The following is a 24,899-nucleotide window of genomic DNA, read 5'->3' as shown; positions in this document are numbered from 1 at the left end:
GCCCTGTAGCCCCAAGCAGGTCAATGTGAGCTTAATTGGTAGGCAGCTGGGTATCAGTAAATGGGATTCCAGCACACAGGGATGAATTCTCCATTTTACTGGGCGGTGTGTGGGATCCGGCTCGTGAAGATTTGGTTTCAAGTAATTGTAAGTCTTGTTCGGTGTAGGTGTAATGTTAATCTCTGCGCTGTGTCTGTCAGGTTGAGAAACATGGCAGGTGGTAGTTCTGGGGAAAATTCTTGTCTGGCAACTGATGAAAACCATAAAAACTGTCCAAATGATTGCAGTTGAATTATTACCCTTTAGATGAACTCTTAACACCCATATAGTATCTGGAGTGTGTTGAATGACTGAGGCTGCAATAGTCAGATTGAGGCTGGAAATCGAGGATGGTAGGAGCAATCTTGTCTTGGATTATTTTTTGGGACTTGTTTTTCCTGCAAGTCCCACCACATAGTGAGTGCTCTAAACAACTTCCTTAGCTCTTGATTGCACTAATGAAATACTTTGCTTCTGTTCATGTGGTTGTGTTTCATGTTGCTGTTTATAAAACCTGCAATCTTTGTTATTTATTAACAGTCCTGGAGTTGTCTGAGTGCTTTTGGTGATGTTTACAAGGAAACTTAAACAGAGGCCTCTTTAAACCTTTAGTCAGATGTGTCTCTGTAAATGCACTTAGGACTTTCAGGAGGTCAGCTGAGATCACTTGGCTTATCCTTCAGAGAGAAAAGCCAGACAATATACAGCAGTCTGCCTCTACCCTGATGTCAGGTTGTGGTTTTTAGATGGAGACAGGGTCAAAGCCTTATTCGCATCCCTAAAAGAAAAACCTTGCCTTGATGCAAGCACAATGCAGTATGGACAGAAACTGTGCCTCTGATGCTTGTGTTTTAAGTATCCCTCACAAAAGTCAAGATGTTGCGTTTGACCGGCGCTTTGCAGGGTTTTTTGGCCCAGCGGTCTGATCAGCTGTACGTTGGCGTAGCAGCCATTAGCAGTGGAAATAAGTGTTGTGGGATTTAAACTCCACAAACAGAGGAGGGAAGAAGATGCAAATGTGGTTTTACTTAAAACCTAAATTACTCAGACGTCAGCTATAGAAGAAGAATTGTAAGATTTCATCTTCCTCGAATGTGACAAGAGGTTCAGTGTTCGGCACGGATGCACTGGGAAGCACACGCTCCACTAATTAAAAGTAGCTGCCCATCGTTTTGACAGTGCGGCGCTCCTCCCAGTACACGTTAGGGCGCGTGGCTAGTGGTGTTTTCTGCTCAGCGTTTTCTCTCTGGATGTACCTTGGCACACTTCTGCTGCACCGCTTTCCCACCTTGCGCTTCTGCATGCCACCTTCTGCCTTTCTCCTGCTATTTTCTCTCGTCCTGCTGTGGCGTAGCCTCTCCTCGCTGTCTCTTGCTGTTCTCCTTTCTGCCTTCTGTTGTCTCACTGTGCTCATTTCTGTCACTAGGACCCCAAGAGCTCCCCTCTGCTTCCTCCGGACCTGTTAAAGAGTCTGGCTGCCTTGGAGGAGGAGGAAGAGCTGATTTTCTCTAATCCTCCTGATCTTTACCCAGCTCTGCTGGGGCCTCTCGCCTCTCTTCCTGGACGAAGCCTCTTTGTATGTATTTGATGTAATACTGCTGCTTCTCACTCTTCACTGGCATCTCTTTCTTCTGTGAAATGATAAGAAATATAAAATTCCTTTCTCTCCCCCATCCCTTCTGTCCACTTCCCTGCCTCACCCTTGAGCTAGTCTTCACGCAAGAGCTCAGACTGGCTGAAGGCCCACGGCATAGCTCTTGGGCCAAATCCAGGCCGGCTAATTTGTTCAGAAATCAGAATAACGGTGGGGGTTTTTTGTAAGTACAGTCCACAGGAGAGACATTGATGTGTCATTAAATGTGCTTGCTCTTCTGCAGTTGTGTGGGTTTACTAGTAAGGGCAAAGGGGGAGCACAGATTGAGCAGTGAGAAGTCGTCAGAACAAGTGTGCCTTATTATAATCTGCATCCAAAAATTCCATAAAGGCAGGGGGAAGCTGCTTGACTAAATGCAGAAAAGATTGTAAAAGAGCAAGATGGCTTTGGGAGAAAGTTGCAAGCGACTAAAGAATCAGTAACTCCTATAGAAATACAGTAATTTTTGACAGACTGAGAGATTTATTTTTTTTTTCTACATTTATGTATTAAACCCTTCCTAATTCACTAGCTGGAGGGTCTTAGAGCTGCTGAGTTTGTAAATTGCCTCTGAAAATGCAGTATGCCTTTCTAGTATGGCTACAGGCACGTTCATTAAATTCTACTATTTCAGATTAGTAGCAGTAACAAGAGTTATTTGTGACTCTACTCGAAATCTCTGAGTAAGTCTTTTCCTCAGTTATTTTACATGCCATCCCAAGGAGCCAGTAGCAAAATACACACCCATTTCTGTCTCATTAGGTACCTTTGCTAAGAAACTAATAGCTGCTTCTTCAGCAGCTTCCTTTGAAGCTCCTACTGCTGCTGTCTGCTGACAAACAGAAGGAAGTTCTTCTCTGTGCAAGCTGTGTGGATGTGCAGAGTGTGAATTTTGTCTGCCTTTTAAAATGTGCTTTCAAAGTAATGAGTTGTCACTTTGAAAATCTGACGAGCTGGGAGCTGCTTGCCAAGAAAATAAGGCTATTTGTCTTAGGTTTACAGGATAAAAGCAAAGATATTCTAGATTTGGAGACTGTGTTAAAGAGAGAGGGACTCTAGTTCAGGTTTTTGTTGTTTGAAAAATAAATTTGAAAACATCTGACATACTGAGCCTGGTATGAGTGCAAGAGGCCTTTTATTTGGAACAAGACTACAGCTTTCTTTTTGGAGCACACAGAGTTTTCCTTATGGCTTCACTAATTCTATTGCTTGGCAATCCTCATCCTAAATTTGATGGTGTTCATTGTTCACCAGCCAAGCTTTATAATTTTTCTTTGATTTCTGCATTGACGATAACTGATCCTATTTCTTCCCTAAATAGGCTTGTTTATTTTTTCACTGCTTAATCATAGTAAGAACCAAAGAGAAAGCTGAGAAATATTATGCTGGAAATAACAGCTGTATGAGAGGGGGTGGCGTAGATGATGGAAAAGGTCATGGTCCGTAATATCTTAACATGGAACCCCAGAGGAGCTTTGGAACCTCTTTTAAACCAGTTTTAAACACTGGATTTTTTCTTTTCCTTCCTCTCTACAGTCATTTATAATGAAAATGAGAGAGTGCTAAATGAAACTTGGACTGTTTAACCCAATTAAAAAAATCACAACACTTGGCTGGTCTTGCTGTCTAAGAACGTCTACACAGCAGGGATGCTCTCAAAACTGAAAAATACTCTGTCAGTAGCAGCACACAAGAGTCCAGTCACATCTGAAGGAGTCCTCTCATCACCGGGAAGGATCCTGTCTCATTTGTGCAAGGGTTTTTTTGGCAGGAATCTCCCCTCTAGATGTATCAGACAGAGAATTACACTTAGGATTTGAAAAACTGTGCTGGCAGTGGGGTTTGCCTGAGACTCCTAGCTGTCAGGATCATTGGTTTTTAGATATTAATTACATTTTTTTTACTGATTTTCTGCATTTGTTAGTTTGCTCCCCCTGCCCTCCAAGGTGCTGGAACTAAAATACAGGGAAGGTTTTAAATGTGACCAAAACCACCCTGGCAGTTTCTGTTAGCATACTTTCTTCCTGCTCACTACACTGAACACTAACTACCTTTTTTTTTTTCTTTTTGGTTTCTGAAGAAGTCCCTGCTGGAAAAACCATCAGAATTGATGTCTCAGTCATCGTCTTTCCTATCCCTCAGTGGCTTTTCTCTTAATCAGGTAAGTGAGGACCAGAGTCTGCAGCCCTTTGCTGTTTGAGCTTACCATTAAGCTAAGTAACATGGCAGAAATATGGGGATGTCCTTTAGTTCAAACCAATGGAAAACCTGAAAGAAATCCGTATGGGTGCCTAATTTAAGTCTGTATCAGGAAGATTATTTTTACTTTTTATCATTTGTCTTCCCAAATTCATCCTAACTATAGTTCTGCAGACGTACTGTTGAATCTTGCAGAGTTCATGGGCCCCTTGCTCTCAGTGAAATGGTGGAATTGACTGAAAAGGTGCATCTCAAAGTGTTATGGTGTGCGGGTTTTTATTTCCTGAGCAATGGATTACCTGTTCTCTTCCAGAGAACTGAGCAGGGTCTTGGGACAATTTTTGTGAGTACTGGGAATTTAAAAATTTTTTGTGAAGGCTTTGCAGTCTCGCCAGGAGAAATCTGTCCTGATTCTGAATGTGCTGGACTTCATGTTAAATAAAATGGTCAAAGAAGAGGGGGCTGGGGAGTGAAAAAGGAATTAGGAAAATATTTTGATCTCTAATTGTTTCCTTTGTACAGTCTCAGTGTTTGAAATAAATCCAATACCTAGACTCTGATGTTCTTTTCTTTTTTTTCAGGAAAGATATCCAAATAACAGCATGTTCAATGAGGTATATGGGAAAAACATGAATACCAGCACAAAACCAGAAGTTGCCCCTTCAGTTGCCCATCAGGAAACTTCACTATATTCTCTCTTTGAAGGGACTCCATGGTCTCCATCCCTTCCAGCCAGCTCAGGTAATCCTAGTATGGTTTTTCTTGTCTCTAGTGATTTAAGAGGACCCGAGTTAATTCTGAACTTACTGCAAGTTAAATGTAACTGGAAATTAAAAAAAAAAAACCAACAAACCAAACTGCTTGACAAGGTGTCTGAAGGTTTCTGTTTGTTTTTCTTTATATATCCTCAGAAATATGAGAGGATTCTGTAATTACTGTAGCATAAGAACCTGGATTTTCATTGAAGTAGTTGAGCAGGATAAAAGTTGTAGGAGCTGTTAAGTCCAGAAATCTCTTGGGTTCCTGACAAGCATTTGGGAGTAGGGCTTTAACTCAAACATCTCAATACTTTCAGTGTTGCTTCTTTAGAAAAAGCAGGAAGAACTGAATTTCATAATGTCGATATTTGAAAGAGAAAGAAACTATATGACTGAAGAGTGTGGAGGAAAATGTGACAGTGGGGTTTTTTGGGGGGTTTGGTATTGTTTTGTTTTGTTTTGTTTTTTTTTTACTGTGAAGCAGCCTACCAAACAAACCAGCTTTTTCCTTAGTAATTATCTTAAAGGCATAAAACATAACTATTATGTCATGATTTTATTCTCACTAAAAATCCAGAGGAGCTTGAGGGGAGGAATTAGTTGATTCTAAGAAATGAGTGGATTTTAAAGAACACTTGCACTGGATGAGATTTTTGGTTGCACTGAGACTTTTGCAACTAACCAGGAATAACCATTGCAGGTGAGATGGAAGGAGTTGCAAAGTGCTTTTATTCTAGCAAGATTTATGGCTCACGTGGTTTCATCTTTCTCTCCCTTCACCTCTTCGTTCAAGACCGTATAGTCTCCTGCCAGCCTGCTGTACTGTGTTGTCTACAGGCATCGTTCTCTCCTACCTGCGGATAGTTGTTTGGATTTTTTCATCCTCGCTCTCCTCTTTTGCTCAGTATTGGGGTCTGGTCTGAATTGCTTTAAGACTCATAGAAGTGTAAAACATTCACAGACTTGGGAGTTTGGGTTGTAAACTTGCAGACTCCTCAAGGTCTAATGTAATTAGGTTTTTTTTATTGGTGTGTCAAGCTAGGAGACAGATTACTTTTTTTATTTAGTTTGCGAAAAGTTCTTCAAGAAACATGGGAAAAACTCACTTTGGCTAGCCAGCCCTCTTGAGGTTTCCAGGTTTTTGTTTTTTCTGGTAAGCTCATGTATGCATTAAACACAGTCATTCTGTTCTTGGATATGCACAAAAGTTTTCCACTCAGAACTTAGGAATTTGCATTACGCTCCTGTAATGGAGGGAATAAAAACTGCTCTTCAGCATTGGAGAAAACTGGGTGATGGCAGAATTTGCAGCAGCAGTAAGAAATCTAAAATCGACAGGCTCCTGCTGTTTCTGTTGACCTTTTTCCTCTTACCTTGTAATCACTAGATCACTCGACACCAGCCAGCCAGTCTCCTCACTCCTCCAACCCCAGCAGCTTGCCAAGCTCCCCTCCAACCCATAACCACAATTCTGTTCCTTTCTCCAACTTCGGACCTATTGGGACTCCGGACAACAGAGACAGGAGAGTCGCAGACCGCTGGAAAACAGATAAGCCAGGCAAGTGCTGGGTTCCAGGCTTGCGTGAAGGCAGCTGATGGCGTTTGTTTCACAGCAGTTTTGCTACGTTCCTTTGAACTTGTTTTTCTCCTGTTTTAGCCATGGGAGGGTTTGGTCTGGACTATCTCCCAGCGACATCGTCATCTTCGGAGAGCAGCTGGCACCAGTCCAGTGCCCCCAGTGGCACCTGGGCAGCCCAAGGCCCTCCTGCTATGGAGGATTCCTCAGCTGTGCTTATGGAGAGCCTGAAGGTATGTTTGACTGGAACCATGCTCAGGAACGGGTGCTTGTCTATGGGGCCAGAAGACGCGGTGATGGGCGTTAGCCTGTTACAAGCGTCAGAGTTCAGTGGCAGAAACCGAAGGTTTTTCCTGCCACTTCACTTATGTGGGCAATGTGGGAGGTGTGACCAATGCTGGAATATGTCACAGTTTTCCAGTTCTTGCTGGTTTAGAATATTTTGTGGAACAAGACCAGGCTGGCAGAACCAGAAGAAATTATAACGTTTGCTTTGACTAATCTAAAATTAGTAATCATTAATGTGGGATGAATTTTGATGGTAATGCAGATTCTGGAGGAGGATGAACTTCTTCCAGGGAGCCTCTCTTTAGAAAGCCTTCTCTTGAAGTCTGGATAACTTTCATGGTCAACCAGATCTGAGTGATCAAGAGAAGAGGGAGAATATAGAAATCTGTCTCCGCTTTCTCATCTGTGAGAGGGGGGCTGTGTAACACAAGGAGGTGCTAGTGTTGGCTGTTTGTTTTTAGTCCATCTGGTCCAGTTCCATGATGCACCCTGGACCCTCGGCCCTGGAGCAGCTGTTAATGCAGCAGAAGCAGAAGCAGCAACGTGGACAAGGCACCATGAACCCGCCGCATTGAGACAGAGGTGGCAACCCTTGCAAACGAAGGCTCCATAAACCATGGCATGTTGGGTTTGCAGGACTGGCCCACACAGTCCTGTGCAGGTGGCAGCCCTCTCTTCTCTTCCTTGCTGTCAGGAGGGCGTAAGTGCTCCACCAACCCGCTGAGTGTGCACAAAACGTCTGCAGTGCAAGAAAACAACATCAGGAACTCTCCCATCCCTGGGCCCTCCGGAGGGAGAGAGGAACTGCTGTTTGTCTCACTCAGTGACCCGATATCACCGCCTCTCACCTTCTCCATCGTGCATGTCCCCAGCCACATGGGAAGTAAAAGCTGAGAATGAAGGGCAGATGGGAGAAGCCAATGAGAACTTCTCAATCCTTTTCCTCTCTTTTGGGGAGATAAAATAGGAATCCATTAATGATTGCTTTGCTGACTGAGAATGTAGTTGAAATTACTCCTAAACATCTTTATTACTATCTCAGTAGTAAGATCACACTGAATTCTTCCGTACACAGACGTGCTTCGTAGTCAGTGTGTAGCAATGAAAGCCCCGGTCGCTGCCCCCGGTCAGAGGTGGTTGGTGGCAAGGTGGGGCTCTATCTCCTGGGCTAGCGAAGGAGTTTCATGAAGGAGAGTCTGGCACTTGGCACCACTTCACCTTTCGCCCAAAGGCTTTGGCCAGCCCGCGGGGTGGGTTAGAGACTCCAGCATGAAATGCCCTCCTCTCAGTAGGTGTCTGAGCTATCATGGGTGACGTGGGGCATTGCAGCACTCTGCTGGACAAGCAAGTTAACTGCTCTGGGGTTTTAAATTAATGTTTGATTCCTGTACATTTTACTGTAGCATAGTGGCTAGCCCCACAAAGGGCAGGCTAGTCTGTGCATTCACAGCCTGACTCATTTTAATAGGTAGATAGAAAGCTTTCAATGGGTTTTGGTTTTGGTTTTTTGGTTTTTTTTTTTTTCTTTCTCTCTCCATCCTCCCATCTTCGCTGGACGCTAGTACTTTCATTACCAATGTGTGCAACATCTCGCAGAAAATAATCAGGGGTCCAGCAGGGCTGGGTAAAGCCGACAGTCGGCCCGGACAGTGCGGAGCGTGCGCACCCCCGCAGACACACGTCAGCTCTGCAGAAACCTGTTCCCCCCCTACCCCGGCGCCTCCCCGCCCCCAGCTGCAGCCCCAAACTTTCAGTTCCAGAATGAAATTCAAGGCACCCGTGGACACGCGTGTGTAAGCCACACACGGAAGAAAGCATAGTGCTGTTCATAGATGAAAAGGTGCAGAAGGGAAAAGGAAAATGTTTTATTTGCTATTTATTAGGGGGAAAGGAAGACTGGAAGCTTCGTTAAAGAAAAGGACAGCGTTTTTGTTAGGTTTCCCAGGGAAGTCACGGAAACAATCTCAACGTCCGTTTGCTGTGTTTAGCAGTAGGGGTTTGTGCGATGATTCAGGACCTCTGAGCTGGAGGTCAGCTGCAGAGCAAAGCACATGCAGGAGCCGAAGCGACACTGGAGTCTGGGCTGCCCCAAAGAATACAAAAAGGGAAGAACGGAGGAGACACGATACCCCTCCGGGGCTATGAGCAGCTCCCCCACGATCTCCACCTTAGCAACATTACTGTTCTTTGTTGCGTTTCAGAGCTGTATTTCCTTTTCAAAAGTCCAAAAAGTGAAGTTCCCACCCAGTGGTAATACGAACCAAACCCCTCTGTACTTCCCTTCAGCCCTCCCGATTTGTGTATCGAGCTGTGCACCCAGGCAGCTGCGACATTCCAGTGTCTGAACCGTCACTGACTCTTGCACCCTAGACGAGCTAACCAGGTTCACCATCTCACTCCCGGCAGTGCCAGGGTCCCAGCCGCACCGTTCCACTTGTGCATGAGCATCTGGCCTCAGGAATGCGTCTGACTTTCGGCTGGGACTCCCCTCCCGCCCTCCGACACCTGGAGGAGCAAGGGAAGGGGCCCCCGACAGAAACTGGTTTGTGTCGTAAGCTTTTTTTGTGTTTTTTGTCTGTCTGTGCAAGAACTGCAGCTGCTGAAATCAGCTTTGCCTTTAATTAAACCATGTTCTCTCCATCCAGGTCTGAGTGTGGTGTTTATTTCCTGTGTGACTTGGCCGCAGGCTTTTAAAAATCCGTTATTTTTCTGGAGAAGTCAGAAGAAGATTTGAGGTTGATTCCACACACACACACCCCCCATTTGAAAGAGAACTAAGTAAATAGCAGAGATTCTGGCTTGGGCTCAGTGCAGATCATTGGATCGTGGTTTTGTGCTGCCTGTGTGCAATGCATTTTATGTACTGAACCAAAAATCTGGCCTGAGAGTAGCTTGCAGAGCTGCTCTTCAGCTGCAGACTGAACCCAGTAGAGCACAGGTGGTAGGAGTTGGGAGGACACAGATCCTTCTGCTGTTGCCCTACCTGCAGATCGGGACCTTGGCTGTTTGCAGCCAGTTTTTAAACAGCGTACTTCCAAATGTGTCCAAGAAGACGACAGAGATGTTCTGGTTTTGAAGTGACAGGTGTTCATTGTATCCAGGCGACTCTTCAGAGTAAGTTCCTTTAAAAAATATGGTATTTATGTTGTTGGGACAGTGGAGTTGTCCAGAACTTGCATGGTAGCATCTAAAGTGGAGGGGGAAACCGCTCCCCTTAGCATCTTCGAAGCAAAACGCTCCCCACGTGTTGATGACTGGCTGTGTCTACAGCTTCCATGCTTTGAGGATGAGGCAGGATAGATAACTTTAAAAAGCCAGAAGGACCAGCTGTCAGCATCCGGGGAAGGTGAAATAATGTGAAGGGCAGAGAGGGGCAAACCTCTTGGCTAGGGAAGAGGGCATCAAAGTTGTGTAGGCTTTTATAAAGGTGGACAACTTTGCTACTGTGTGACCTGCTGAGATTCCAGGCAGCATCTTTCTCACTTACTGTCTCTTCTGACTGCTGAGAAAAAGCTTTGAGATATGGCTCGCAAAGGTGAAAAAAATGGGGGGACGGTTCTAAAGTCACTGTGATTTTTGAAGTGAATTGTCAGCTGGAGCAGGGTGAGGCTGCCTGGTGTCTCTTAAGCTCTTGGGGTTGGCAGTGATGTTTTAAGGAAGCAAATGCTGTTCAGCCTTTCCTGCTCCGTAGCTTCCTGATGGCCAGTTCCTCTCCGGGACCCGTTGGCAGGGCTGTAAATGGGAGCGACACCACCCTCACATGGGTTTTCCCAGCTGCTGGCGTGTCTGTAGGAACCCCTTGTCAAGGATGGGGCAGGTGGGACAGAGCAAGTCTTTGGCAAGCACAGGTTTTAGGACTGAATCTATTCCTAACAGGAAGACAGTTGGCAACTTTTTAGTAAGTCCCTGTTTTGGAGAATAGTGCAAAAGGTAAAATAAAAAATAAAGCTTTTAATACAAGCAGCAATAATATTTAAAGTTCATTTTCAGATGCAGTGATTAATATGGAAACTTCTTAACTGCAACAGTTGAATTCGTAATTTCTTTCCAGGTTCACGACTTGAAGCTCTTCTAAAATCATGTCTCTGAGTCTTTAGTGTTAGACTTTTGAACGAAAGCGGATGGAAAGATGCCTATCTTCCCGTTGCACTGGCCTTCTAACCAGTCTTCATTCACTGGAAGATAAAATTGACACTTTTTTTTTTGTCACCCTAGGGATATACAGCAGCTTAATAACCTCTACATGCTACAGACAGGCCTGAGATCACCGTTTTAAGGTTTTCTGCTGATAAACCTTTTAGCTGTGCTGAAGCCTGGTAAAGAGAAGAATGTGGAGGAGAGGAGCTGAGGAGGAATGAGGTAGAGTGGAAAGTTGTAAGAAAGAATGCGCTGCCAAGCGAAGGTAGGCAAAGTAGATCAAAATAGAGACTGAGGGGCTTAGAAACTTCTTTGAATAGAAGACGGTGGAAACAAAGTGAGTGGGGAGAGCACGGAAATTATCTGAGACCCTGGGCTGTCCAGGATGCCAACTAAAATGTATTTTCACCTGCTGATCCATGGTCATATCGAAAAACAAGCAAAAAAACCTGAAACAAAACGCAAAAGCCTTTGCTACCCTGGGTTGAGTAAAGCTAAGAAGCTCTGTAAACTCCTGCTGTGGGGACCCAAACGAGGTGAGAACCAACTTTTTAATGGGAAATATGTAGCTCAGCAGCGAAGGGGAGAGTAGGGTTTTGGGGTGGGGGGAGTCATTAGTGTTGCATGGTGCTAAAACTGACCTGTACAGCAGTAGAGGGGGGACCATGGTGTGCTGCTGCCAAAGCCTGCCAGCCAGCACAAATGAGTGATAGAGGTACATATAGCAAAGTATCATCTTGTTTGTTTGTTTTGCCTTTAAAACTATTTCTGATGGCTTGATTTCACTCAGAGGCTCAACTGAGGAGGGAAACGGATGCCCTGTGCGGGGTCTGTATGTAATTCTTCACCTGGTATGGGCTCACTGGCAGCTTTTGCTGAAGCACGGTAACTTTGTGCTCTCTCCTGTGCCTTCTGCACAGGCTTGAAAGGATCCAGCTCAAAAACATGTACTTGCTGATATTTAGTCCATATTTAAGCCTCAATTCTCATAGGAGCACTAAAGACTAATATTGAAGAGGATTGAGGCTAATGGAAGATTGTACCCTTAAAAAAGAAAACCAGCCAGAAAAAAGGTGCCAGGTGAGGGAAATGGGAGTAAGAGCATTCTCCCATTGCAGGGGTGGCAGCCAAAATGAGGCATCTTGAAAAAAAAATAAACTTCCGTCGGTAAGCTTAAACACAGCTCAAGTGAAACTCTCCCATCTTGAAAGTGTTTGGGGAAAGGGGGTGGCAGACACAGGGGTGTGATGAAAATCTGTTGGAAGATGTGTGTAGGTGGGAAGCCTGTGGTAGAGCTGGAGGAGCCCTGCTGCCGCTGCAGCACGAGGCAGTTGCGGTGGAAGAAGGCTCTTGTAGAAAACAAAATCTTGCAGACTTTAGGTCCTGCTTGTCTTGTGGCTCCAGAGAATTGGCTGCTAAGGTGAAAACCCTGTCCTTCACCAGGCGCGTGCAAAGCAGAGGCTGGAAACACCTCAGTAGGTTGGGTTTTTTGTGGGGTTTTGAGGTGGGTGTTTTTAATGGTCCTTCATGGAAACTGGAAGCTGTTAGCGATGCAAAGGAAGGCAACTCTCATATGTGTCCTTAGGTTGTCCTTTCTGCTGGCTTCCACCTGCCACCTCATGTTCTTGCACTCTCTGCAAGCTTCTTTTCTAACCTGTCTGGTAAAATGTTTGCATTCAATGCGGGCTTTCTCTGAGTGCCCTGTGGCAGAAATCCAAGCAGCCTATTTTCTGTCTAAAGGTGGCAAATGGCAGCTTGCAGGAGGAGAAGTTTGCTATCGGTGAAGGCTGGCTGAGCCAGGCTGTTGCTCTGCAGGTCCCCAGCATGAAACTGTTTGCTTTAGAGGAGAGGAGGGTTTGGGGAAAGAGATCAAAGTCCCTAGTGAAGCTTGTAGGCTCCACTGAAGAACATGCAGCTAGTGTCTGACCAAATACCTGAGAGTTTTTGACCTGACTGGCACATGAAGTTGTGGATGCCCCATCTCTGAAAGTGTTCAAGGCCAGGTTGGATGGGGCTTTGAGCAACCTGGTCTGGTGGAAGGTGTCCTTGCCCATGGCAGGGGGGTTGGAACAAGGTGACCTTTAAGGTCCCTTCCAACCCAGACCATTCTGTGATTCTATTCTATGAATCTGTGTTGGGAACCCACAACTTCCATTGAAGTGAGCAGCAGCTGCTCCAGGCGCTTGGCATCTCGGGGTCAGGCCTGTGCTCTCGCCGGAGCTGGGAGGTCCCTCCCCTCCCTTGTCACAGAGGAAGCACGATTACCTTTGGATAAAACAAGGATCACGTCTCCTGCTTGAAACTCCAGGTCTTCAGGTTGGGTGGCTTCATAGTTGTACTGCGCAACAACTTGGGTTGGTCCCGTTTGCTCTAGCGTTGCCTCCTGCGGCGACTCCTCTGGTTTGCTGTCTGGTAAAAACCCCTCTCCCTAGGGCAGGAAATAAACCGGTCAGGACACCTTTTGGATTCTCCTTTTTCTTTGTACCAGGTAAGAGACACAAGCTCTGCTTCTCCTCTTCACCCGCTCTTTGCTCCTCTGCCTTTCAAGAGGTCACTGCCTTGCTTTGAAAGCCACAAGCCTGCGCTCATGGCAAGGAAAGCAAAGGTGACATCCGCTTAGCTTCCATGCCTAGAGCGGGCAGAAGAGGTGGCTGCCAGCACTAGCTGTCACTGACCTCCGTGATGTCGCACCAGACTGTCAGACAGTTGTCCTTGCGCTGGCTCCAAGCCGTCTCCAGGTTCTCCGCTCTCAGAGTCACCGGCGCGTGGCTCTCCACGGGCTTGTACCTGGGTGTGCAGAGGACATGGGGTAGGGGTGGGAGCCCTAAAAACACAACTCTAGCTCCCTGCGGCGGGCAGGGCCTCACCTCAGCTGCGTGTGCTCGGGCTGGAGCTCCAGTTTCTTGCAAACCTGGTCCAGGAGCTCCGTGTAGGAGAGACCTGGCTTGACTTGCAGGGCAACCGTGTATTTGTAGTGCACTTTGAGGATGTGGGGGCCGGAGACGGCTGCTTTGTCCTCCTGCAGGCGGTAAACTGGATGTCAGAGCTTGCGTGGCTTGGTGAGAGCAGGGAGAGGGACCGGGACGTAGAAACTGCGGTCACCCGGGTCAGATCTGAGCTGCGGGCCATCAGCTGGCCACTGGTCAGGGAGAGGTCTATGCTAGTGTGTGCAGCCTTTGGTACCTCCCTGGGGACAGGTCAGCAGTCATGTCACCCAAGCTACGGTTGGACGTGTGGCCGGTTGGCAGCCCTGGGCTTGTCCCAGGAGAGAGCGCGGTGATAGATCAGGCACTTAGCAACCAAATTGTGGTTTTCGGGAGATGTGTCCACCCTCCAGCCCCCTCTTGTTTTTTGGTTTGTTTTTTTTTTTGAGCTAGGATTGTTGTGTTTTCCCATCTTTCTCCTTAGCGTGACCTTCAGATGCGCTGACCCTGCCCAGGAGCGTGTGTGTTAGCCAAGCTCTCTCCTATTTCTCCCTTCTCGAGTGCCGCAGGTCAACCAAGATGAGAGTCGTCCAAGGGCTGTGCTGACAGCCCCGGGCGCACCGGGGAGTGGACCTGGAGGAGCATTCCCAAAAAGCAGCCCTAGCCACCTGGTTGGGTCCTGATGACCTGCTGGCCCCTAGCCCTGTCGTTACTCTTTGGAGAAGCTCCTGAATGATGAAAACCTGAAACACTTCCAGAGCTACGGTGCTTGCCAGGCATGCCAGCACCTTTCAACGTGCAATAAATGCAGATTTGTAACACCAACAGGACCTCGGGGTCTGCATTGACAAGATGTTACCTTTGCTGCGTCTCTTGGCTGTTTCGCAGGAGCGTAGTCTGCAGAGGAAGAAAGAGGTGGCTCAGCAAGTGGGACAGGGTAAGCATTGCTGCTCTGTGCCTAAATACAGGTTCAGATCTCCTGCAGTCCCCCTCCTCGACACCCATCATTATCTGCAGGAACACCAACCGACCCTGGAGCCGGCGGTGGTCCCTGGAATGGATGTAGCATCAGCTGCGATGGTGGTTCACCCGTAAGATTTAGATATGACCACTGTGCAGAGGTTTGGGTTCTGGACCTTCCCTGTTACGGGGATGGGAACTTTAGGGGTGGGATGTCTTTCCTGGGTGGATTTTAAAAACGAAACAAAAATATGTGAGCTACTGGTTTTAGTGTCTTTGCTCTCCTGATCTCCCTAGGTCCACACTGAAAAGCAGAGGCAATCCCTGTCCTTCACCAGGGTTGTAAAACTAAATTCAGACTTCCAGGTAGGGTGATTTCATGCAGGTTTGTTGAAGTCTCTTCCCGAGGACCTACTGTATGTTTTGTCAGTGCTTTGACACGACCATGCTTGTTACAGGAAGAGACAGAGTTAGGCTTTTGAATGCGGTCCTGCTGCTGGATCTGCGATGGCTTTTGGTGCCATAAAGATGCTCTTTGAGGTTGTTGGGTCCCTGAGCTGTTTGCCCTTAAGTCTCATGAGCCACAGCCATCTTCTCTATCAGTTTTGCCACTGGCCTGCCTGTGAGGCTGCTCTGCTTGGGAGACGAGCCCTGTCCTGTCATTCGTAGTCTTTTGGTCCACCTTTCCCCACCACCAACTGGCTCAGGCGTGCCTCAGAGCAGGGGGCTGGGCAATTGGTTGTCCACACGTTCCCTTTTTTTTTTTTTTAGCAGGTTGGCCATTGATAGCCAGAATAAAGTGCAGCAGGTTAACACCCATGCGGTATGGTCTCTGCACGGTGATATTTTTCTACCCCAAATGGAGTTTTCCTGCAGCGGTGTGGAGCTTGCAGCTCAGCCACAGGCTCCTACCTCTGCGCGCTGCGTGATGTTTTCTAGAGAGGGCGACTCACAATGCTTCCTCCCAGCTCTTCGTTTCAGCTTGCGTTCTCGCATGTCTGCAACACACGCGCTCCCCAGCTTTTAAATAGCAATTTCGGACCGTGCACCTGAGCGCTCCTGCAGCAGCGCGGATGCAGGCGGCAGAGCCCTCTTTCAGCTTCGCAGCATCCTGAACCAACTGTGCTGGGTGCAATGCGGTGGCCCTGGTGCTACCATCCCTGCCCCAGGCCTGGGATGTGGGACACACTGGGTAGCATCAGCCAGGAATCCCCTTCCCAGGGCAACCACAGCTCCTTCAAACCTAGCCCAGCTCACAGCAGCACTAAAGCCAGAACCAGCATCCTGCTCTAAGGAGAAGCCTGTGAGGAACCTTCTACTCCAAGACTTGGACTAGCTGGGTCACTTGCCCCGTTCCTATCCCCAGGCCCTTTTTCCCATTAGTCGCTGTGCTAATTAAGAGCACGGAGGGACTTGCTTTCCTCTGGGACCTGTGCGCTCTATTTTACTCCATCCTCAGCACTGCAGTTGCTGTCTCTGCCTCCTGCTTTAATGTCTCCCCATCCTTGACTGCAAATGGGTCCAGGAATGAGATGGAGATGAGCCCTAGCCCTGGTCTCAAAGCCTGAGGACACGGCACCGAGGAAACCGTCTCAAACCTGCTGCCGGGGGTTTTGTCCCTAAGGCACCCCCCCATCCCTTCACCTCCCTGTCGCTGACCTGGTGCTGGCCGCCGCGGCTTCTCTGGAGCGGTGGAGCTGGGTGACTCTGGGATCTTGGCTTCGAGAGGAGTTTCTTCCTGTGCCGGATGGGAAGAAGGTAGTGCTGACAATCCCACCCTTCCTAAGGGAGCTGGGGTGCTGCTGCCTCGTGGAGCCCCCCCACTCCAACCCTCTATCTTCCCAAGGTCTGTTTGAGGTCTTGAACCAGGGAGGGGAGACTTGGAGACTTTGCTACCCCTTATCTCCCTGGCATTGCCAACCACCACCCAGGGGGCCATCAACACAGCATCTTGCAGGTCTCTGAGCTCACGTTAAGGTGACCATGAGCCAGAAGAACCAACCCCAGCATTACAAGGAGGAGGGAGCTGCAGGTATGGGTCCTGCTGGAAGGTCCAGAATAGGTAGTGGGTGAATGTGTGGGGATCTGCCCTCCCTAGGACACCATCTCCTCCTGGGCATCCTCACCTGGATATACAGCTTGTTCTGGAGCTCCACAGGCTCCAGGTAGTTGCAGGGGACGATCCCTTTCTGCAGGGAAAGGAGAGATGAGCGGTGATCGCTTGGCAAGGAGGCAACCCGCTGCTGCAGGACGCAACGGAACTTGTCGTCGACCTGCCCTGAATCCAGGAGAGTCCCTGAGGCTTGAAGGTTAGTTGCTGCAGGTTGGATGGGTTTCTCTGAACCTTGTGGTCTAAGCCAGGGTGGACCTAACGGACTTTAGTCAGAAACTCATTTTGTTGCTGACAGCCAGGCTTTGCTCTGCAAGTCCTCTACAGAAGCTCACGGCGTCCGCCCCATTGTCTGCCCCCTCCTGCCAAGCACGCCCCTGGTACCTTTCCGTTGAACATCACCGTAGCCCAGTTGTCCTTCTCTTTCTTCAGGACAAAGACAATGTTTCCCGGCAGGACCTGCAGCTCCTCGGTGGTCTCGGGGATGAACTCGTACAGGACGCGGTGCGGCTGCCCTTCGAGGGCCCTGGGTGCGGGAGCAGCGAACACGTTGGGAAGGTGGGTGACATTGTTGTCTTACTTTGTAGGGGGATCCCAGACATCTGCCTCCTTGTTTCTATGATCCGTTCCCTGTCCTCCCTGAGTTTTGAGTGCTGGCTTGATGCTCAGCTACGATGGTGCGGGACAGGGTTGGACCTGGCTGCATGGGTTAGCAGCACTGTCCATCCTTCATCCAACTTACCTGAGGATTTCTGGGGTCTTGGGCCTGGGCGGAGGACCAGAGGCCTGCCAAGAAGAAGCCAAAAAGAAAATTATCAGTAGTCTGGAGGATTTTGGTTGCTTTGCAGAAATGTCCTGCAGCCTTCTACCATGCCTGCCATCGCCCCTGCACGGTTCCTTCCTCCCCGTGCTGGTGTCAGGTCAGACGATTTGAACCTAAAGGGAGTCTTTTGTGGCTTTGCAGCCGGCTGCGGTAGGTTTTTGGCTCCCTGGGACCCTGATGCATACAGCAGCTGCCTTAAGTGCTGTGAGGAATATCGCTGGCTTTGTTCCTTCTAAGGAGCAGTTTACAAATGCTTCCACCTGCAGTTGGTTTTCAGAGGCACAATCCTGTTTTCACTCATGATTTTGCTTTCAGCTCACAGAGGTTTGAGCTCAGGGCTTTGAGCTCAACTGGTTGAAACTATGTTGTGCTTCCCCGTATCTTTCCATTACTGTGCTTGTAAAATCCCCTGCTGCCGTCATAGTGTTTTACGGTCTCTCTTGCCTAAGTAATTTAAGGTCTCTGGTGGATTTTATCAACCCTCTGAAGAAGTGGCTTGAAATAGGCCTGAGTCATGTAGCGAGGTGTCAACACTTCCCTGCATTGAGAAGGGTGTATTTTATCTTGTGTAATGGTGCTGTAGGCTGCAGTGGCTGTGCTTCCCTGTATCCTCTGGAAAAGCTCCTGTGAAAACTCTCGGGTGCCTTTAGAGATGGAAAGATGCTGCTACATCATCAGGGAAATGGTGTGGAAAATGCAAAGGGCTTCGGGAGCTGGGAGGAGGATGGAGAACGAAAGCAGAACTGCTCTTGTCTCTCCACTCAAGCTTAAGACAGATGAACCCTAGTGAATCTGACGGGGAGGGTCTGAGACAGCTCCCTGCCAAAAGCCGTCACCCCACAGCAACGGCGGGGGCAGAGGATGTGCCACCAGGCCGCTACTTCCCTGTTCAGGGAACCAGCTTAACCTCAATCACAGACGTAGGTGGGTTTGGGTTGTGCTTTCTGATGATGGAGAGAGCAGCTGAGATGTGGGGGCAGCGTCCGCCTCCTCCCCATGGCAGCAGCAGCAGCAAGTTCACAGTGGTGATGCTGCTGTTTCCTTCCCACTGTGAGCCAGAGCCCTTGGCAAGCTGCGGGATGATACCAGTCCCCACATCCTCCTGAACTTTTGCCAAGGATGCTGTTCACCGGAGGTGCCTTACCTGTGGTTGGAGTGGAGCAAAGCCTGAAAAATTGTCCTTGTCAACCACAGATGCCACCACCTAGAGCCGAAGACAGACAGGTAGTGACTTGGTGCTTGTAGACCTCTCCTAGAGAGAGGTCTAATGTCCACCTTCCCCCTTTGCTGATGGCCAAGCCAAGTTCCTCAAGATGCTTCGGGTTCAAGAGGGGCTGTGATTTGAGGCTAAGCACCTTTGACTACAGGCTGAGTGCTTCTGGCACCAAAACTCACCTTGCAGCTGTGGTAAGTTCTCAGCTCTTAGCCTCACTGTTACTGTGGTTAGAGTCATTATAACCTAAAACTTTCCCTTTACGTTTTAATCACAAATGTTGAAGGGAGACAAAGTACCCAACTCAAGCCCTTACCTCCTAGAGGTGACTTTAAACATAATTTAGAAAGTTCATAAATGGTTATGTGTGTGTTTCTGGGCTTCCCCTGACACCCAAGGAGCTGCTTGGCTCTCGGTCGTCCAATTCCCCAGGGCCTACACTGCCGACGGTTCCCTTTCTGGAGGAGCGCTGCCTCCCAGGACCTGGGCCCAAGGGTGACAGATGTCCCAGTGCTTGGATTTTGTACACTCATGAGAGAAAAGCTTGCTCGCTTAGCTGAGCTGAAAAGCCCCTTTCAAACGGAGCAGGGGAAGAACTGGAGGTCGTTTGTGGGTGTCAGATGTTAAATAGCTTCTTTCCCCACTCCTGAAAAAATCTTGGCTCCGGTTGAAGCACCAGTGGGACCTTTCCAGCTCGTTGCCAACTGACTGTCCCTCATGTCTCGCTAAGGATAAAAACTGAAAATAGGCCATGCTGTGCAGAAACATGCTTTTAGCTTCTCTGTTCTTGCAGAGTCCCCCCATTCCCCATGAGACCCCTATATGCCACCCCTCCCTCCACACCTGGGGGGATCCCCGAGGCATGGACCAGCTCCGTATCTCTGGCTGCCCACCAGGCAGCAGATAGCAGCTCAGAGGGGTGGTGAGAGGAGGGTCAGCAGCTCTCCTCAGCCCATAGCCTTGGCCCAAAGAAAGAAGATATTTCTTTCTTACCATAGCCTTTCCTAGGTAGTCCTTCTTCTCCAGCTGAGCCACTTGCTTTTCGTTTGGTCTAAACAGCTTCCCCGCGGGAACGGCCACCAGCTCGCAGAGCTTCTGCTTCTGTAGCACCGAGAAGTCACAGTGCTCTTCAGAGGTGAGACCAGGGACTGCTTCATGACCCCTGCCACCCACCTCTGGGGTTAAGGTCTCACTCTGTAAAGCTGAAACACTACCGTGACAGCCCGACCCCAGCTCTGACATGGTCCATTTAACCCAGTCTTCCCATCCCTGCCTCCCCAGTGACCCAAAACTCTTCGAGGCAACTCCTGTCTCACTACAGCACCCGCACCCACACCCACTGCGATTTTTTTCCTGCTCTGCTAAAGCTGTAGCTAAAAGGCAGTTTCTCTGTCACTGGGATTTTTATCCCTCCTGTCTGCGGGGCTGCTGTGAACAAACACGGTGGCTATAAGACCTGCTCCACCTTACCAGGATGGCTTCCATGGCCCTGTCGATCTTGTTATGCTGGGCCTCGCTCTTCATGCTCATGGCCAGTGTAAGGTGCTCCTCAGCCTTCTTCCAGTCCTCCATCGTGGCGTACGCCAGCGCGATGTTGTAGAGTATCTGCCGGAGGGATGGGAGCAAGGAAATGAGCTCTCGGAGCAGCCGGACTGCTGCCAGGAGGGCAGCAAAGGAAGAGGACAGCAGGGCGGTAGCACCGTGCCAGCTTGCTTGATTTTTTACGAGGCACAAAGAGAGGTTGGCTGTCTTCTTAGATTTCTTGAGCTGGTGAATAGGCCTTTGGGATCAAAACTGCCGGTTGAGTCTTTCTTACCTCACAAGCAAAGAGCCTGTACCGCAACCCCAGGATCTTGTAGTCGATGAGCTGGTTGCCTCGCAGCTGGGCCAGCGCCTCTTGGAAATCCTCAATGGCCTTTCCATGGCTGTGGAGCAGCGGACAAAGGTGTCACCACCTCGTGATGGCAATCTGCCTGCCTCTAAGCCTTTACTTAAACTTGTGTGAGTTTAGTTGGGTCTCTCCTATCTCCTTGCGGTGTTTTTGGACACCTCAGAGGGAGGAGAGATGCTCCGAGGCTGGTGTTAATCCCAAGACTGCACTGCTGATGGAACAGGAGCCTGTTTTACCTCGAGGGGTTGCAGTTTGGCCCCTGGGGTGCCAACCTGCCCGAGGCCATCCTCAGCTGAAGGCTGGCATCTCCGCAAGCGGCAAAAATGAAACTTTAAACCCTTCCACTCACTTCTGCCTCCGGTAAAACACGATCCCCCGCTGGAAATAAGCCAAGCCCGCCGCCAGGGGCTGGTCCCAGCCGATGCTCCGGGTGAATGCCTGCACGGAGGTAGGAGTGGGGCAAAAAGGGGGTAAAAAGGGAAGACCTTTAAAAAAACCTGAGGGTGTGGAGCGTTTATACCTGTCCTGCTTTAGCCAAGGGGCCGAAGCTGGGCTCTTTGAGCTTATGTCTCCCTGCAGTGCTGGGCACTGGCTGGTGGAGCCTGTACCAGGCTCCTAATTTTTTTGAGCTGGAACCATCTGCCACTGCTTGCTTGGCAGCTTAGAGCCTCTGCGGTCGGCTCTCAGAGAGAGGGAGGGCGAGCAGCAAGGCCTGCACCTCTTCTGCTGCTTTGCCTCTGATTCACTGGGATTGGAACAGCCTGCGGGTGTCACGCTTCATCCCAGCTTTTAAAGGCCTCAAATCCTTCTCTTAGTCAGACCGTGGCCCTTAATTCCTCCCTTCCCCACCGTGTCCATCTGTCTGGCAGGTCTGCATGCGAACTCGCCGGAGTAGTGACCCTAAGGGCTGTACCTTACCTCCTCCGCCTCGGCCAGCTTCCCTAGAACAAGGTGGATGCAGCCGATGTTAAAGCAGATTTTGGCAGGGGGGTTCTGGACGGCCGTGAAGGCATCCAGGGCTGCCCTCCACTCCTTCCCATCCGCTGCGCACACCCCTTCTTGCCACAGCCGAATCGTCTCCACCAGAGACATGGTGCGGTGGGAGCAAGATGTGGGGTCCCCGGCTGCGTCGTGGGTCTCGCCCCTCTCCTCGTCCTTCCTTGCAGCGCTTCTCGGCCTCTCTCTAGCTCCGTTCTGCCCGTACTTCTGCCTTCTCCGCTGCCCATGTCGCAAACCTGGCAGGAAGTGGCCTCACCAACGACAGCGAAACACGGCCCCGGGATGGGGAAGTGGGGCCGGGGCTGCCTCCGCCTCAGCGGGTTTCCACGCTGCACTGCCACGGGTCGCGCGCCACGTCCTCTTCGGCAGTCGCTCCTCACCTCTTTGGGTTTTTGCTTCTCCGGGTTTTTCAGGAAAAGCCGGGGATTTTGTCAGCTGGGTGGTTGATGAGGTGCAGTTTAGGGTTGGAAAGCCACAGAGCGAGAGCTACAGCCGAGCCCCTTGTGCCCTCCGAAGCGTGAGCCTCAATGGAGGTAGTTGCTAAATGCAGGTATCTCCCGGCGGGGACGGCTGCCTGCAGCTGGGCTGGGTCTGCCCTGCCTGCCCAAGCGGGAAGGGAAAGTACAGCCCAAGGCACATCCCGGGAAAGCTCTTGTCCTGCCCGTCCCTCATCGTGTTGCCCCAGCAGGGAGCTCCGTTGCCCCAAGGATGGGGCTTTGGGGGGCAGTGGCCGTGCCACGCTGAGCCCTGGCAGTGGTGGTAACTCACATTCAGCCCAACATCGTTTCTGACGAGGTGTTTTACGGCCGACGGAGTGTAACCTGGCTCTGGAGCGCTGCTGGGAGGAGAGGGGAACACTGAGCACGTGGCAGACGCAAAGGCAGTGACAGCAGGGGTCTGACCTGCTGACTCAGAAGGTTTGGAGCTGGGTGCTCCACACGTGGTTTCTAAGCAGTTTTGGAAGTCCTTTGCCTCTGCCTCATCTACCACTGATGTGATGCGTATTTTGTAAGAGCTTAAAATACGTCGGCAAGATTCGGCCCTCGTGCGTTTACTCACGCTTCCCCAGCAAATGACATAATGCCAACAACAGGAGGGAGACTCTGGAGGAGACTCTTGCTCGACTCCTGCTCGGGAAGAAACCCGAGCCACTGAAGAGCAAGGATTTGGTTTTCAATCAAAAGTAGGACCGAGCACATCCCTGAACCTTGGGCTCTCTTTGGTTCTCCAGTCGTAGGTGTGACCTTGGCATCCCTTTGCACCCAGCCGGCTCCCGTGGGGGAGAGTCTTTGATCTCCCGCAACGCAGAGGGAAATGCAGCCAGCCAATGTGACACAGAAGGAGCGAGGTGGGAATAACAAGATGGTGAGCGTGGCAACACCCCTCTGAGACGCCTTTTCTCATTCCTTTGAGGAATGGGAGACCCCACCTAGCAGGAAATAGTTCACCTTACTGTAGGGAGAATTTTTTGCTTGTTTAATTATCTGAATCCGTGCACTGCTGGGTCAGGTTTATCCCAAAACCGGTACAAGGGGAGCTGGAGGGATGTGAGATCACCTGTGACCAGTGTTGTATTGGTTTTTTTCTTGTGTTTCACAGAAAGATGGGATCTGAAAAGTGCAAGCACAGCAAATGCTTACAGCCGCAATCCTTCTGCTTCGTTATTTTTAATGTAATATTCAAGCAATTTCAAAGCTATAATAAAGACATCCCTTCTAGTACAAGTAAGTCTCTTGTTCCCCTTTCTTTTACCAACCTGATCTACTAGGCAAACTTGTTTCTTCTACGATAACGTCCAAGAGGAAGTGAGTAACAGAGAAGGTGACATCTCGCACGGGAGATTCCTGGAATCCGGCACAAATGCAGATGGCCAAGAGACAGGTAAGAAATACGTAGAATCGCCCAGACTCCAGCTAAGGCACAGCAATCATTTTAAAGTTTGTACAGCAACTGTACGCGTGAGTTTATCATCAGACCCAAAAAAAAGACTGATCTGGGCACTAGAAAACATTACACATGAGGAAAGACGGAGGGGATTGATCTTGTTCGGGAGGAGATCTATAAGGCAGGAGGAGCGGAGGAGACGGAGCGCGTCCAGCTCCTTCCCTGGAAGGCAGGTCTGAGCTCGTGCTGTGCACAGGAGCTGATTTTTTGGCTTACTCCCTAAACGGTGGCAGGGAGCGAGGCAGGAGGCTGGGGGAACTCTTTAGCCAAGTGATGGATGACTCGGAGCTCAGGGCGGCGGGAGGACAGCAGTTTCCCTCGGCTGTTACAAAAGCAGGATGTCACTGATAAGGCGCCGTTGCCACACGCTGCGGCCAAAGCTGAAGGCAGGGGCGGGAGGTTTGTGAGCAACCCTTGGAAGCACTGAGCCTTCTTAGCAGAACTCTGCAAACGCCGTCCCCCTTTGAGCAGGTCTGATCTGCAAGGAGAGTATTTTTCGTGGAAGGTTTCCTTCTCATCGCAGGAAGGGAAGCGTGCTTTGCCAAAGTGAATTGCCTAAGGGGAACGCAGCATCCAGACCACAGGTCGCGGTTCGGCACAGCTGGGGCTTGCTCCCTGCTGTGGTATTTGTAAGGTCCACGAATACGAGCAAGGCAGGATTTGGAGGAAAGAGGTATTTTTTTTATTATTTTTTTTTTTAAATTAGATTTACTTTTTACCTACCTGTCGATCAGTTACCATAAGGGATGCCTTCGTGCAAACCTTGCACTACTACCCCCACACCGGCGTGTGTCTTCTGGCACATCCCCGAATGTAAATGCAGAAGATGTATACGTTTTGTCAAACGTTTCTAAATTGTTTCTAAATACATCAAGGCCTGGCCTGAGGGGACTCTGGAGAACCTTAAGATGGCTCCGCTTGTTGCCTTCGTTTATCTCATGCCACCTAGAGGTAGCTGACCTGCTTTGACATCAGTTGTTTGGGGAAATCTTTTTCACTTCTGGGATTACAGCTTTTTATTAATTTTATTTATTTATTTTTTTTTTTAATGAGGATTGATTGGTGTCTTAGCCAAATTCGGATGAATGGAAGGAAACGGAGGAGCCAAACACAGTCCTGGGAAGAGCTGTAAGGACAGAGCCATCGCTATGCATGCCCAGGAGGGAAGCTTCTGTACATACGTGTGGTTGAAACCTGGATGCTTTCTGTGGGTTTTTTTGCAGCGAGGCCAGGTCGTCCGCTTTGTACGCCCTGCGCCTCCTGTCGTTGTGCCTATGTTCTCCTGAAGAAGTTAAGCAAGAATAAGCATCCTAGGAAGGAAGGTTACAGTGGAGGGGTAACCACGCCAGTTCCTGTCTGTGTTGGGGCTCTGAGGACACAGGGCGCTGGGGCGAGAGAGGCTGGG

General features: G+C 49.4%; 2 protein-coding genes across 5 annotated transcripts in view; one reads left to right on the top strand and one right to left on the bottom strand.

Moving 5' to 3' along the window:
• Positions 1-7,300, top strand: part of SMG7 (SMG7 nonsense mediated mRNA decay factor) — a 31,343-nt gene extending 24,043 nt beyond the window's left edge. For 2 of the 4 annotated variants that reach the window (XM_009701399.1, XM_009701173.1), the window contains exons 17-22: positions 1,466-1,615; positions 3,753-3,833; positions 4,453-4,612; positions 6,017-6,187; positions 6,287-6,438; positions 6,955-7,300. In XM_009701399.1, coding sequence (XP_009699701.1) covers positions 1,466-1,615; positions 3,753-3,833; positions 4,453-4,612; positions 6,017-6,187; positions 6,287-6,438; positions 6,955-7,068 — 828 coding nt within the window. In that variant the 3' untranslated portion in view covers positions 7,069-7,300. The remainder of the gene's footprint in view (positions 1-1,465; positions 1,616-3,752; positions 3,834-4,452; positions 4,613-6,016; positions 6,188-6,286; positions 6,439-6,954) is intronic. The other 2 variants (XM_009701325.1, XM_009701249.1) reach the window with 1 other exon arrangement.
• A 3,270-nt stretch (positions 7,301-10,570) lies between these two features.
• Positions 10,571-21,643, bottom strand: NCF2 (neutrophil cytosolic factor 2). The gene is made up of 15 exons (XM_009701510.1): positions 21,470-21,643; positions 20,901-20,989; positions 20,477-20,585; positions 20,131-20,265; positions 19,654-19,761; positions 18,592-18,651; positions 17,367-17,410; positions 17,009-17,150; positions 16,641-16,703; positions 16,174-16,252; positions 14,414-14,451; positions 13,498-13,649; positions 13,306-13,417; positions 12,896-13,058; positions 10,571-10,668 (listed from the first exon to the last, which is right to left on the bottom strand). The coding sequence occupies exons 1-15, from the start codon at positions 21,641-21,643 to the stop codon at positions 10,571-10,573; spliced, it is 1,566 nt and encodes a 521-aa protein (XP_009699812.1).
• Between the last annotated feature and the right edge of the window lie 3,256 nt (positions 21,644-24,899).

The sequence above is a fragment of the Cariama cristata genome, unplaced genomic scaffold (assembly GCF_000690535.1).
Source record: "Cariama cristata isolate BGI_N322 unplaced genomic scaffold, ASM69053v1 scaffold8700, whole genome shotgun sequence".
Taxonomy (NCBI): domain Eukaryota; kingdom Metazoa; phylum Chordata; class Aves; order Cariamiformes; family Cariamidae; genus Cariama; species Cariama cristata.
The sequence above is the reverse complement of the archived record's forward strand: the minus strand, read 5'-3'. Positions and strand labels throughout refer to the sequence as shown.

Excerpts from the sequence above, each read along its gene's own strand:
- NCF2 (XM_009701510.1), bottom strand. The coding sequence starts at position 21,643 with ATGTCTCTGGTGGAGACGATTCGGCTGTGGCAAGAAGGGGTGTGCGCA. Across the intron at positions 20,586-20,900 it reads GTGTTTTACCGGAGGCAGAA|CCATGGAAAGGCCATTGAGG; the intron begins GTGAGTGGAAGG and ends GCTGCTCCACAG. Across the intron at positions 16,253-16,640 it reads AGAACAAGCTGTATATCCAG|GAAGAAACTCCTCTCGAAGC; the intron begins GTGAGGATGCCC and ends CATCCGGCACAG.